Source organism: Malus sylvestris, chromosome 13, assembly GCF_916048215.2.
Source record: "Malus sylvestris chromosome 13, drMalSylv7.2, whole genome shotgun sequence".
Lineage (NCBI taxonomy): Eukaryota > Viridiplantae > Streptophyta > Magnoliopsida > Rosales > Rosaceae > Malus > Malus sylvestris.
This window is the reverse complement of record NC_062272.1, coordinates 12,562,778-12,576,343: the sequence shown is the minus strand read 5'-3', so window position 1 is coordinate 12,576,343 and position 13,566 is coordinate 12,562,778. Positions and strand designations below refer to the sequence as shown.

The window sequence follows — 13,566 nt, the reverse complement described above, 5'->3', positions numbered from 1 at the left end:
AGTTCACACCCTGCTGTAGAGTCTATACGTCCGTCTATGAGAGGATGCGGAAAGCTATCCTTTGGGCATCCTTTGTTTAGGTCGGTGTAATCAACACACATTCTTCACAAGACCTTTTGGAGCAGGAGACTTTCCTTGGTCGGATTCTTCTTAACAAGGACAACATTTTCTACCCACGTTGGATAATTGACTTTGCGGACGAAGCCTATGCCTTTGAGTTTTTCAACTTCTGCCTTCATTGCCTCGTACCGTTCAGCGTCATAGGATCTTCGTTTCTGTCTCACTGGCTTGGTCTTGGGGTCAATACTTAAACGATGACAGATGATATCGGGAGAGATACCTGACATGTCCTTGTATGACCAGGCGAAGACCTTAGTGTTCTTTTGCAAAAAAGAGATCAATGTCAACCGAATGGGTGGTGACAAGGTGGTGCCAATCTTCACCATGCGATCCGGATAATCTTTTGAGATAGAGACCTTCTCCAACTCTTCAACGGGTTGTGCTTGCTGGGTGAAAGAGTCATCTCGAGGATCGTCGGGTTGACTGTTGCCACCGTGAAGATCCAAGTTAGCTTCGTCTTGGCTGGTCTTTATGACTTGGTCATGTATAGAAAGGGTTTCCTTGGGCACAGACAGGTGTTGTTGCTTGATCGAAGTGTTGTAGCATGATTGTGCACTAAGTTGATCTCCTCTGACGTAACCATTACCATAGGGGGTTGGAAATTTCATCAACAACATATGTGTGGATATCGAGGCCTTGAGATCATTGATGCCTGTGCGTCCCAAGATGACATTATATGCCGTTAGGCAATCAACCACTAGGAAGTTAGTGGTAATGGTAGCTGTGTAAGGGCCTGTACCAATGGTGAAAGATAAGTGTATGCTCCCCAAAGGTTGCACGATATCACCGGAGAAGCTTATCAGAGGAGAAATCGAGTGATCGAACAAGTGTTCAGCTACATTAAGTGCCTTCAAAGCTTCAGCAAACATGATATTGACCGAAGCCCCCGTGTCTATCATGATTCGTCGTACTTGAAAGTTGGCCATGTGAGCTTCCACGATCAGTGGGTCGTTGTGAGGGTAGATGATACCTCTTTCTTCCTTAGGGTAGAAACATATTAGATCCCAGTTAGGCTTTTGATACTTGCCTCCCTTGATGTCTTCCATGTGAAACACTTGGTGGCCAGACCTTAACGCTCGTTCACTATTTTTCATGGCCCTGTTGGAAGATTTGGATATGGGTGTGCCACCACTTATGGAATATATCACATTCACCTGGCGTTGGTTACGGTTACCCCTTGGAGGGTGAAGGAGGAATTAATCAATTTTTCTTTCACGTGCCAAAGCTTCAATATAATCACGAAGGGTGACACACTTCTCGCCGTCATGGTCGTTATGCTCGTGGTAGAAACAAAATATGCCCATGTTCTTCATGAGCTTGTAACCTGACTGCCTCGGCATTGGCTTCGGTATCAGGTGTGCTATGCTGGGGTAAATGGCCACGCATGTGGCGTTCAAAGGTGTGTATGTCTCATACCTCGGGGTAGGGCCTGCCCTGACATGTGCTTGGCCCACTTGTTGACTGCCTGGGGGGGGCATTATCGTGGCGATACCCTTGGTTATCGCGATAGTGTCCCTTACTCCTTTTACTAAAATGAGACTATTGAGGATGGAAATCTTTCCTTTTACCCTAAGATTGATATGTCTGTTGACTTGGCGAAGTATTAAGTAAGGCAGGAGGAGGCACCGCTGCAGTTTGGAAGGTCGAGGTATTCTCATTTGGTTGGATCTGGCTTCCACTCCCTACTTGCTGATAAATGGTGGCTGTGGGATGTTTCCCTTGATATGTCATTGCCTCGGTGGATGCATGGTTATAAGCCTGGACCATCACTTCAGAGTAAGTCTTTTAAGTGTTGGCATTGATCATGTACTTAAAGAAACAGTCACGTAAGCCTGCCGTGAAGGCTTTGAGAGCAGTCTTGTCGTCTGCCTTAGCACAACGGAAATACTTATAGCTGAAGCTGCCAACATACATACGTAATGACTCGTCTGGCTTCTGGTAAATAGTGTACAAGTCATCCGCAGAGTGCAAGCGATCGGTCTAGAAAATGTGTTGATAAACAAACAGTTTCCTTAATTCCTCAAATGAGTCTATTGTCTCAGGTGGAAGACTGCAATACCAGTTTAGAGCTCCACTAGAGAAGGTAGAGGGGAAGAGAAGACATCGCTCTTCGTCGGTGTGTATCCGGTATGCCATGGTGGAATAAAAAAGGTTAAGGTGTTCAATCAGGTCTTCATTTCCAGTATAGAGTTGCAAGCCAGGCTTCTACTTTGTCTTTGCTTGGAAGGGGGTGTCGAGGATCCTCCTTGTAAGAGGGTCATGCCTAGGTTGGTTCCAATCAGGTATCTCAGCTTGTTGTTCAGCCTTCAACTTGTTTATTTCCTTAAGAAGCTGTAGGACAAGAGGGTCCTGAGTGGAGTCATGTACCACTGGAGCTTTCTTTCATAAATCTCCATCTCCTCTTGGAAGTATGAAGGTTTGATCAAGAACATGTGATTTTTCCCTGGACTCGCCGTACTGACTTCCAAGGTATGTCTGTCGAAACATCTCTGAGTCCCCTATACCTTCGTGTTTCTCTAGGACTTGTTGCCCTTTCCCCAAATTGGTAGCCGGCCTGGGATATGAGAGGGGACCGAGTCTTTCAGAGACCTTTGGGTCATTGATCTTCGAGCTTACATGGATGGGATTATCTCGACGTTGCTTTAGGAAATCTCGACAGTCACGAAAGATGGCTTTCGAGCATTCCACTCATTCTGTAAGGAGGTGTCTTCCTCCACTTCTCCTGCTTCGGGTCGAAGCAGCTGGGTTGAGAAAAGTCTCATGTTGATTAATGTTCTGATGATTAGCTCGCTCCTCATCAGGGATACCCATGTGGAAGGAAGGTGACCCTCCGTGTTGGGGGGCACCCAGATGATGGTTGATGTCCACAGGGGTAACGAGCTCGCGTGTTTGAGTACGCCTAGTTTCGTGGAGCGTCTCAAAGAGCTTCTCATACTGCTCCTGGAGGACCTCATTCTTCATTGCTATCTTATTGTTCTGAGCTTCTAGCTCATCGACTTTAGCTTGAAGAGCAACCCTTTTTCCTTCATTCTTTCGTTGCCTCGCACCAAGTGCAAGATGGGTGTCATTCTGCGTGCTGTGGCTTCCTTCGCTCCCCATGTTGGAGAGGGATGCCTGGTCAAAAGAAAGTGTATGAATGGTGGAAACCACCTTAACAAAGCTGAAGAGAGTGGGAATAAGTGTCGTTCCCACAGACAACGCCAAATGTTGATGCACAAAATTAGTGAGGACTTTGGTACAACAGAAAATGTTAAGTTTGTGACCTTCGCTAGATTGCTCCAGTCACTAGTGTGGATAAGTATGTAAATGGATAGAGACAGGGAAGCAAAACAAGATGTACATGGTTCACCTAGATTGGCTACGTCCACAGAGTAGAGGAGTTCTCATTAATTGTGAAGGGTTTACACAAGTACATAGGTTCAAGCTCTCATTTAGTGAGTATAAGTGAATGATTTAGTACCAATGACATTAGGAAATATTGTGAGAGAATGATCTCTATTTATAGAAGAGAGTTTCTAGTTTCATTCTGACATTGACACATGTCGTGTTGTGATTGGTTTATGATGTCGACACGTGTCGCGCTATGATTGGCCTCCTGGTTGGAGGGAAACTCTTCTAGGTCCTTGACGGTATAACGTTGACCGGTGCTCAGTAGTTTCGGGATTGGTCAAGTATGGTACAAACAAATGCGTATGATTTTTACCCTAAGAAGTCCACAAAATGAGCTTCAATGATGTTGCCGTGCAAACCAAGTCTTCTTCACTTAGACCTAAAACTTTGGACTAATGAAACTGAAGACTAAATGTTACAACACGTTTTATACAGTTTCTAGGAAAGTATAGCCAACTAAAGACTTGCACTTTGATTAAATAAATAAGGTGTGCATGAAGAGAAATGAGTGTGCAAAAATCACTTCCCTTATTCTTCAACCTTGTTTTGAAATAATTTCTACTCAGAAGCACTTCTAGTATCATCAATTCTATTGGAAGCACTACGAAATTTAATAAAAATGCAAGTGCTTCTTGAAAAAGAACTTGAACACATAAACATTTTTAAATTATTTTGCCAAACATGATTATAATCACAATTTTTTGAGGTTTTGGTGAAAACACTTTATTTGTTTGGGAACAAGTTTTCAGTCAAGCACTTTATTTGTTTGGAAAAAACTTAATGGTTGGCGTGGGAGTCTGCTCAGTAGTGCGGGGAAAGAAATCTTAATTAAAACCGTGGCCTAGGCTATTCCGTTATACACGATGCATACATTTTTGCTTCCAAAAACCTTTTGTCAGGAACTGAATCAAATGGTTGCTTAATTTTGGTGGGGGAAAGAGGTAGGTAAGAGAAGCATTCATTGGGTGAGTTGGCAACGAATGTGTCTGCCAAAAAGTGAGGATGGTTTAGGTTTCAAGGATTTGTACGCCTTTAATCTTGCTTTGCTTGCTAAGTAGGGGTGACGTATTATCAAACAACCGTAGTCTCTGGTTGCCCAAGTTTTTAAGGCTCAATATTTCAAAGGTTTGGATTTTCTACATGCCCCAGTTAATTCCAATTCCTCATTTTATGGGAAGGGGATTGCAGCAACTTAAGTTTTGATCCATCGAGGAGCTAGATGACGCGTAGGTGATGGCTTGAACATAAAAATCAGGGGGGATTCTTGGTTGCCAAGAGAGAACTATGCCAAGGTGTTGAGTCCGGTACCTCTCGGAGTTCACCCTAATCTTACTGTTAGATCTTTGATGATGGAGGTGGATCGTTTGAGATGGAATATGTAGGTGGTTTCTCGAATGTTCTTTCCCGAGGAGGCCAATCTTATTTTAAGTATTCCTTTGAGTTTCTTTCACCTGCCTGATGAGTTGTTCTGGTGTAAAGACCCTAAAGGAGTATTCACGACAAAGAGTGCATATTTTGTAGCTCGGACTTGTAGTGACATATGTAGGGAGGTTCCAGTAGGGTCTGAGATGCCAGCAGAGATTAAATTCCTATGGAAGGCACTATGGCGTGCTAAGGTACCAGAGAAGATCAAAATTTGCATATGGAGGGGTTGTTTAAATGCTCTGTCGTCTAGAGCTAATTTGAAACTGAAAAAGGCTGTACAGGATGATTGTTGTGTGGTCTGTGGGATTGTTCCTGAAACGATCGAGCATGTTATGTTGTGATGCCCCCATGCTAGAGCGACATGGTTTGCTAGTTTGCTGGGTCTAAATCCGATGCAACTAGGAGATGTGGGTAGCTCAAATGGCTTCTTTGATGTCCAGGGAGAGCTTTGATCTACTTCTTATGTTGATGTGGAATATTTGGAAAGCTCGTAATGAGTTATTATGGCAGGGTTCAACTTTACCACCTCAGGACCTCCAAATTCAAGCGCATACTTGGTTGTTGGAGTTTAAGAAATGGAATGTGGTCCAGCCGAAGCCTAAGGTTGTTGAAGTCGATAAATGGAGGAGGCCCGAGGTAGGATGGTTAAAATGCAATTTTGATGGGGCATGGGATGAGCCGAATAACAGAGGTGGAGCTGGATTGATTATCCGAGACACGGATGAGGATTTTGTTGCTACTATGGCGTTGCCACTGGAGGGGATTACGTCGGCTTTAATGGCTGAAGTTGCTGCTGCCCGTGAGGCTGCGTTGTTTCTTCCGAAATGGAGTAGGGCGAAAGTGCTGTTGGAAGGAGATGCATTACTGGTAATAGCTGCTATCCAAAATAACTCGGAGGTTAATTATGGTCCCCTTGGCCATATATTAACTGATACAAGGAGGTTATTACAATGGAAGGCTATGTTTGTGCGACGTGGTGCTAATGCAGTGGCACACAGATTAGCTCGTCATGGTCATTATCTGGTACAACCAGTTTTGTGGTTTGAAGAACCCCCTGATGTAATCTCTGATCTTATTTTGGAGGATAATTTATAATCGTATATTCGTTGGTGCGGGACACTCTTTTTCCCTTCATTCAGGCTTTTGCTCGGAAGGTTTTTATTGAGGCCCATTGTTAGCACCCTTTTCCTTTTTTTGTACGTTGTCCTCTTATGAAATGAATATCGTACTTGTTTTCAAAAAAAAAAAAAAAAACATTGTGCATCTCTTATATATCCCTAATTTTTGCCCAAATTCTTGGGCTAGAAGAAGTTATTTTATCGATAGTGGAATAAATCCCGAATTCGAATCTTCATTCTCTTGATAAAAAATTATTTATTCTATTAAATCTTAGGTTACTCTTGGAATCCCTAACATAAACAAAGTTGATAGGATTGACATTTTTCTGAATCAAATAAAAAAAAAAAGAGAATATTTTGAACATTGTCATTATGATAATAATTTTTTGAAAACAAACTCGATGAAGTTAATATAGGCTCAAAAATTTCCATTTATATACTCTGGACTCATGCTAGGGTTTGCATCTTCTTTTCTTAATTATTCCTACACCTTCAGGAAGGACAGCATTTGATTACATTCCCAGCTACCTCCACTGTCAAGTGTCAAGTTTACCTTTATGTGGCTTTCAATGGTGGTTTTCAATGAACCATTATGATGGCCTGCATAATAGAAAGCAAAACTATAAAGCAGCTTCTTCATTTTAATCATTTTATTGACCCAAAAAAAAAAAAAAAAAACCCTAAAAGCAGCCCCAGACCCAGTGTTTGTGCAAGCTCTGCAAACCAGTCACCATCGTCTTCATCAGTTTGCCCGCCCTTAAACAGAAAAAAAGGGAAAAAAGGAAAAAGCGACATTTATTCGGTTGAGACTTGAATGGTAGCTAAATGGGAAAATATTCATCCATAAACAAAAAAAGAAAGAAACAATGATGACCTGTTTATTTAATTAAAATGAGAGAAGGAATCAGGAAATTAAAAAAAGGGAGTAATAGAAAAGGAAATCGGATCACTAACCCCGTCTGCTTGATTTGGTTCATAATTTTCCCAAATATTAACATATGATTACTTTAGTAAACACAAAAAACTCAAGAATCAGAAATAAGTATTCTTATTCTCATTTTAACCATGGCATGACTTCATTTGGTTGACGTGGTATGCCACTATTTGTTTTTCCCCTTTGAGATTTCAAATGAAACTTTATTAAGAGCGCCAAAGGTCATGCACGTCAAATTTAACCAAGAGGTTACATTGGTGAAAAAAAAAACATCACAACTTCACAATTACAATCTTATCCAAAATACAATACAATTGATCCTTAGCCTACTAAAGACACCGCAAGAAAAAGTCTGCAACACGGTTTAATGATCTTGCAACTATTGTTAAAGAAACACTACTACGAGACACTCCACAAACATTAAACTTCCTTCTCATGGTTCTTTGCCATGGACAAAAACCACAAGAAAAAAAACCACCACCCTTGACTCTGAACAACAACTGTTGCTTAAAAATCTGAGCTTGAGTTGTAAGCCATGAACCCAACAAAGACTTTGCTCTGACAAAGTGAGCTGACGATCACAACCACAACCATAAATATAAGGAAACTTTAACGAAAAATTTCCGATACTATTCACTTTAACAAAAAATTACATTTTTACACTAAAAAGTCAATTTTAGTACTATTCACTTTACCCTATATTTTGTTCTTATCGTTAAAACTCAAAATTTTCAAGCCATTTTCGTTAGTTTTCCTTAAATATAAAGACTCATCAGCGATAAGAGTGACCACAATCAAAGATGAAGATAGTTATAAGATAGGAAGCAAGGAGGAAAACAGAGAGAAAAGACCAAAGAGAGATTAATGCCGAGTCTAAAAACAGGGGTCAACGAGGGAAGATAATTTCTCTCATAGGGGAGAGTTTTTTCAAGGAAATCCTACCGTTGTCACCTTTCTTAATGTAAAAAAAAACGTTACGTAGGAAAATAAGGTCTCTACCATAGGCCCATCTTCTTCACCAATTTGGACTTGAGGATTAAAAGCCCAAAACTAATAGAACTCAAGATTTGTGCAGGGGTGAAATGGTTTATATTAGGATGGTTCGGCTCCTATTTTCTTCTTTGTAGATAGCGTTTTATTATTAGCCGTGTAGATAATATCCTTTGTTAAAAAAAAAAAAAACTAAGTTATCTAAGGACTGATGTCTGCATTCCTTTTTTATCTGCACTGTTTTATTATTATGTCTCCTGATTTTATTTAGTTACTTAATTTAGAGACTACATAAAAAGCAGGGAGTGCATAAAGTAAAATGTGAGTGATTAGTTAGTGATCTGTAATTATCTAACAACTTATGAAGAATCTAACGGAGGCTTTGGAGTTGTGGAGGGGGCAGGTGAGTGAGTTTAGAGATGTGATGGTTAAGATTGATAACCAGGGACCGTGTCATCCTGGAGGTATTCCGTCGGCAAGGGCGTGCAGGGAGGTTGGAAGAAGTCGGAATTTGGAACCTTGAAAATTAATTGCGATGGTGCTTGGAAGTCAAAGACGAGGTTGGGTGGTTTTGGGTGGCTGTTAAGAGACTTTGCTGGGATTTTAAAGCGAACTGGGGGTGTGGGGAAATTTATTTTTGTTCTGCCATTGCTGCTGAGGCTGCTGCCGTGAGGGCAGCATTGATATTTTACAGAAACAGCGGCTGTACAAAGGTTAAGGTCGAGTCTGACTCCCAATCTTTGATTCGTATGATTAATAGACAGATGGAAAGGGATGCAATATTAGAAAGGGCGCTGCTTGATGTTGTTACTTTAGCTATACATTTTGATTTTGTTAAGTTCGGGTTCATCCCCGGGAATGTAACTTCGCTGCTCACGAGATGGTTTCGTTTGCTACCGAATATGGTGGCGAGTTCCCTTGAAATGAGATTGGTCCGAGTTTTTTATTTAATATTCTTGCAGTTGATATAAGTGTCGGCTTTAATAAATTTTTATCATTTTGACGACAAAAAAAAAAAAAAAAATGCCTTATGAAAAATTTATGTGCTATAAAAGGAATAGTTTTTCTAAATAACATCTTTGAGGCTAGCTCAAGCGTGGAGAAGGGTAAGGTAATGAGTTAAGGTTATAATTATTTTAGAATTTAATTCCTGTGATGTAATAATAAAGATAATAAAAAAAATTTCAGAAAATTTTAAACTAAAGAATATGGACATACCAGAAACAATCGAATCGCCAAGTTAGACCAAGTTAGAGTTGAGCTATGATTGTAAACCTAAGTTTTTTGTAATGGTAGCTAGTAAGCCTAATTTCCACCCTAAAATCGGATACACATGTAAAGATCAAAGTTATAAGATAATATAAATTTGTATGACCAGTACAAGAAGAATACATGTAAAACTAAAAACAAGTAGCACCTAGAAATAGCTGGACAGCAAACGCAAAAACATTACAAATCGTAAATTACAAGGAATAATGGGAACTATTTGTGCGATTGTTCTTCTATCGATCAATCAGCATGCAAAATATTCTACTTCTTTAGAAACACCAACATCTAGTCTCTTCACATTCAACCATCTATTTGGTATGCATGTGAAATGCATACACATTTTTTCCCACGAAATCCTTTGGACATTTCAAATCTCCTAATTTGCAACACCCTCTTCACATTGGACTGTTTCATCTGCATGTGCAAATGCAGCCATTCCATCATTATTCTTTCCTACAAACTCTTTCGTCTTAAGCCATTCTTTCTCCCAATCTGTCTTATGGACCACTGTTAATATAGACACCACACAAGTAACTTGAGCTGCTAGAAGCCCATAACAAAGCCCTTTGAACCCTAATCTCCAAACAAACGTCAAGACTATTGCAACAGGCGCACCTACCATGTAAAATGAATAAAAGTTAATCCATGCCCCAATGCCTGGCCTAGCACTTCCTCTCAAAATCCCACAACTTGTAGTTTGTGGACAATTTGCGATCTCACATAGTCCAACAATTGGTAGCACACCCATTGTTAGCTCCAAAACCTCATTATCATCTGTGAAAATTCTGCCCCATGCTTCTCTCCCCAGAGTGGTCAATAACAAGCCCAACAATGGGCTCACTAGTGCCATCCCCACCGCCACCACCGCCGCCAAACGTGCCTTTTTGGGTTGGCCTGCCCCTAGCTCGTTGCCTACTCGTGTAGACACTGATGCACTTAGTGTCGTTGGCAATGTGTACATGAGAGAAGTGGTTTGTATCACTATGGCTGATGTGGCTAGGGCAATGTGAGGTTTGTGAAGGTAACCGGCTAGAATTGTCATGAACTCGTACCACCACCATTCTAAGCAAACTCCTAGGCAACTTTGCAAAGCAAGTCGAATTAGCATCCTCCATTCGTCATCTCCTAGCACTTTCCTCAACGAAAGTGGTACTACTTTTTTAGGTAATAAGGGTTGGTACAATGTTTGCGATGTATCATACTTAGTAGTGGGTTCACACCGGTCCGTAACCAAACAATAAAAAGACTTTTTCATGATATGGTCATAGACCATGTAACCCACAAGAAAAAATAGAGTTATGAAATTGGTAAGAGAAGTGGAAATTGCTATTCCTTTGACCCCAAGGGTAAGAGTGAAGGTTAAGAAGATTGTGAGAGGAATGTGTAGAATGATTGCTAGTAAAGTGGACCACATCAATGGCCATGTTGTGCTTTGACTACGTAAAAAAATACGTATGGGGTGAAGAAAGCTATTGGTAACAAGATCGGGGATGGCAAATTGGCAATACAAGCTTGCAATCCTTGTTATATCTTGGTTTTGATGGAGAAGGAGCAATAGAGGTTCAAGATTGGACCAAAGCAAAGCAATTAGAAGAGAAGTGAGAAGCAATAAGAGAATAGTTCTTTGTAAAGTATGGAAAGCTATGGAGAAGTTTTGTGAACCAAAAGCTTGGCTGCATAGAGGCTCCATGCCCATGGCCAAGCCAGAGAGGACTGAGTAGCCAGTGATGTTGGTGAAGCCAATGGCTAAAGCCCCGCCTGCTAGCTCAAGACTTCCAAGCCTTCCCATGCACACAACTAGGACCATGTTTTTGAGGTAACCCGCTAAACTCATGGCCGCAATTGGGAAGCCAATATGTGTCATTCTGTGAAGTTCTTCCACCACCTAGAACATGTTCAAGATTGGAAAAGTTCATAAAATGAATTAAAAAAATCAATAGAAATTAATTTATGATAGTATGCGATGAAGAAGATTCTTTGAATGTTTGTGCGATTTTGTACCTCTGCCATTGTCGGGTACTTTTGGGATTGCTCTGCTGCTTCAACCATTGCCTTTGTTTCTCTTTTACTTGTTCTAGGCTGCTTGCTTAATTCCTTGTGTTATGAGAGATAGAGAGTGATCGGAGAAAGAGGGGCAACTGTCTTGGGAAATTATTGATGCTAGGTATTTATAAGGATCGATATATGGTAGTTCTGCCAGTAGGGGTTTTATCAAGTTTTCGTTTGCTTTCCGGTAGTTACCTTTAGTTGTCTTTCTAAAGGTACAACTTTTTGATAGAATGAGAGCACTTTTAACTTAAAAGTTATTTCAGATTTGGGCTTAGTTAAGTTGGTTAGAGTACGTGTACTCTTCTTTTGCATTGAAGTTTAAATCATTTTCCTTCTAGTTTAGATGATATAGTCTATTGTTTGTATTAGAAAGAAAAGAAAAACTTAAAAGCTCTTATGCAATGCTTTTGTCATCAATTTTTTGGTATACCCAAAGTACTGCTACGTGGAGTTGTTATTCTATCAACTATGTGGATTTATTTATTTTTGTTTTTAATTTTTGTTATATTAATATGCTCTACAAGTGATACATATCAATCATATCGTCCAACCTTATCACAATGCGTATAATACACCAAATGACTCATGTTACCATAATTTTTTCTCATGATTCTATAACATCTAGGGGAGGATCCACCTAACGTGTTAATTTGGCCTCACTTGAGTCAAACACTTAGACAATTTGAATTAAGTGATGGGGAGAGCATGTGTGGCCTCTTAGGTACAAAATTTTTTCTACTACTATATATGCAAACTTTTCATGTTTCGTCACATAATACTTTTTAACACTTTCAGTTTTATATGTTAAAAATATGAGATCATTAGTGATCAGTTGATATATTGTTATCGATTTACAATACCTGATACTTTATCGATCATTAAATATTTAAATATTGAAAAGATGACTTAGCACTCGGTACAAAACAATTAACACTTTTCCTTAAACAACATATATATTGATGTACACAATACCAAACATTAAAAGGTAGAGGGACATGGGACCGAATGAAAATAGGCGCGCACATGAACCTTGTTTAAACCATGTGAATATTTAAGCAGTAATCGTGTCCTCATGTCATGCCCACGCCCCTATTGTTTTAACCACATTTTGTCAGTTTTCAAAATAAACAAGAACATATCCACCATCTCTCCCAATAGAAACCAAGCTCCAGTCTTTATACTGGTCGATTCCTTCTTCATGTGAGGCAATTTGGTGACTGTCATTGTCTTTCTATTTCCTACATTCTTATTATTAATATCTTCGATATTACTTTTCAAGTCTTTCTACTAAAATATATTCATTATTTGCGAATATTTGCTAAAGTTCGTGTCCTCTTTGCTGTGCTATGTGCCTTTAAGTTTGGGCACAGGTACATACACTTTCATCCGTCCACAAAAAAAAAAAAAAAAAACAAAAAAGTACTCACAATTTTATTCAAGTTTCATCCATGAAACTCAGAATTTATGATATTTTCAGGCAACAAGATGAAGATTGTGTGTCATTAAACCTTGCACGTATATTTATTTAGCAACTAATTAAATTCGTACTTCCAAAAGTAAGCATTTTGTAATTAACTAATAATTGAAACATACAAAACATAACTCCCACGAGGGCACCACCGTATATTGTATCTCATAAGAGCATAATGGGATTAGATATGAACCTAATACATCTAATCATCAAGAAACTTTTAGTTAGTTTTGATTCTGATTAGATTTCTTGAAGAAAACTCATAATTTGTACCTTTTTTTTTATGATTTGTTAACATATAATTAGGTCACTTTCCTCTTCAATCTCCTATCGCATGGCCCCAATGAAGTTAATTGGTGCACGAGGTGGCCTTCATGTGCACATGTGTTACTTAGAGAGTATATAGAAAATTTAGGTAGTGATGGAGGTATTTTCTTTTGCGTCACATGCATTATCAAACAAGCCCAAATAAGTCCAAACAAGCCAAACCTACACATTTCTTCTTGAAGCACACAGCTTGTTCATTAAAGTTGCTACAAGTCTACAACAAACCCTCCTTTCTATATCAATTAGCTCTTAGTTTCTTCTGTTGCAAGCTCTAGGTTTGATAGCTAACTGAGGAAAAAGAAAAGGATCTTAGTTATTACGCATTACTTATCCGGAAAAAAAGTTGGCTTATTAAAAAAGAAGATTTTATTTTGAAGAGTGATCCGCTTTTCCCTCAAACAAACCTTTTAGGTACGTTCTTAAGTTAGCTAGGATCATCTCTAGGATTCCTTTATGTATTCTTTTTATATATG

General features: G+C 39.5%; 2 protein-coding genes across 3 annotated transcripts; one reads left to right on the top strand and one right to left on the bottom strand.

Moving 5' to 3' along the window:
- Positions 1-4,904: 4,904 nt before the first annotated feature.
- Positions 4,905-6,030, top strand: LOC126595253 (uncharacterized). Its single transcript, XM_050261612.1, has 2 exons — positions 4,905-5,231; positions 5,338-6,030. Exons 1-2 carry the CDS (start codon positions 4,905-4,907, stop codon positions 6,028-6,030), a joined length of 1,020 nt encoding a protein of 339 aa, XP_050117569.1.
- Positions 6,031-9,313: 3,283 nt separating this feature from the next.
- LOC126595658 (protein DETOXIFICATION 55-like) lies at positions 9,314-11,440 on the bottom strand. 2 transcript variants are annotated; one of them, XM_050261956.1, is made up of 3 exons: positions 11,248-11,440; positions 9,597-11,131; positions 9,314-9,536 (listed from the first exon to the last, which is right to left on the bottom strand). In XM_050261956.1, the coding sequence occupies exons 1-2, from the start codon at positions 11,293-11,295 to the stop codon at positions 9,623-9,625; spliced, it is 1,557 nt and encodes a 518-aa protein (XP_050117913.1). In that variant the 5' UTR covers positions 11,296-11,440; the 3' UTR covers positions 9,314-9,536; positions 9,597-9,622. The 2 variants fall into 2 exon arrangements, with proteins under 2 accessions (XP_050117913.1, XP_050117912.1); XM_050261955.1 differs by having other exon boundaries at positions 9,314-11,131; positions 11,248-11,439.
- Positions 11,441-13,566: the final 2,126 nt, after the last annotated feature.

What these genes read in the sequence shown, in the direction of transcription:
- LOC126595658 (XM_050261956.1), bottom strand. Translation starts at nt 11,295, where the DNA reads ATGGTTGAAGCAGCAGAGCAATCCCAAAAGTACCCGACAATGGCAGAG. An exon ending in AGTACCCGACAATGGCAGAG is followed by an intron (nt 11,132 to 11,247) that starts GTACAAAATCGC and finishes AACATGTTCTAG; the next exon opens with GTGGTGGAAGAACTTCACAG.
- LOC126595253 (XM_050261612.1), top strand. Translation starts at nt 4,905, where the DNA reads ATGTTCTTTCCCGAGGAGGCCAATCTTATTTTAAGTATTCCTTTGAGT. An exon ending in TACAGGATGATTGTTGTGTG is followed by an intron (nt 5,232 to 5,337) that starts GTCTGTGGGATT and finishes CGATGCAACTAG; the next exon opens with GAGATGTGGGTAGCTCAAAT.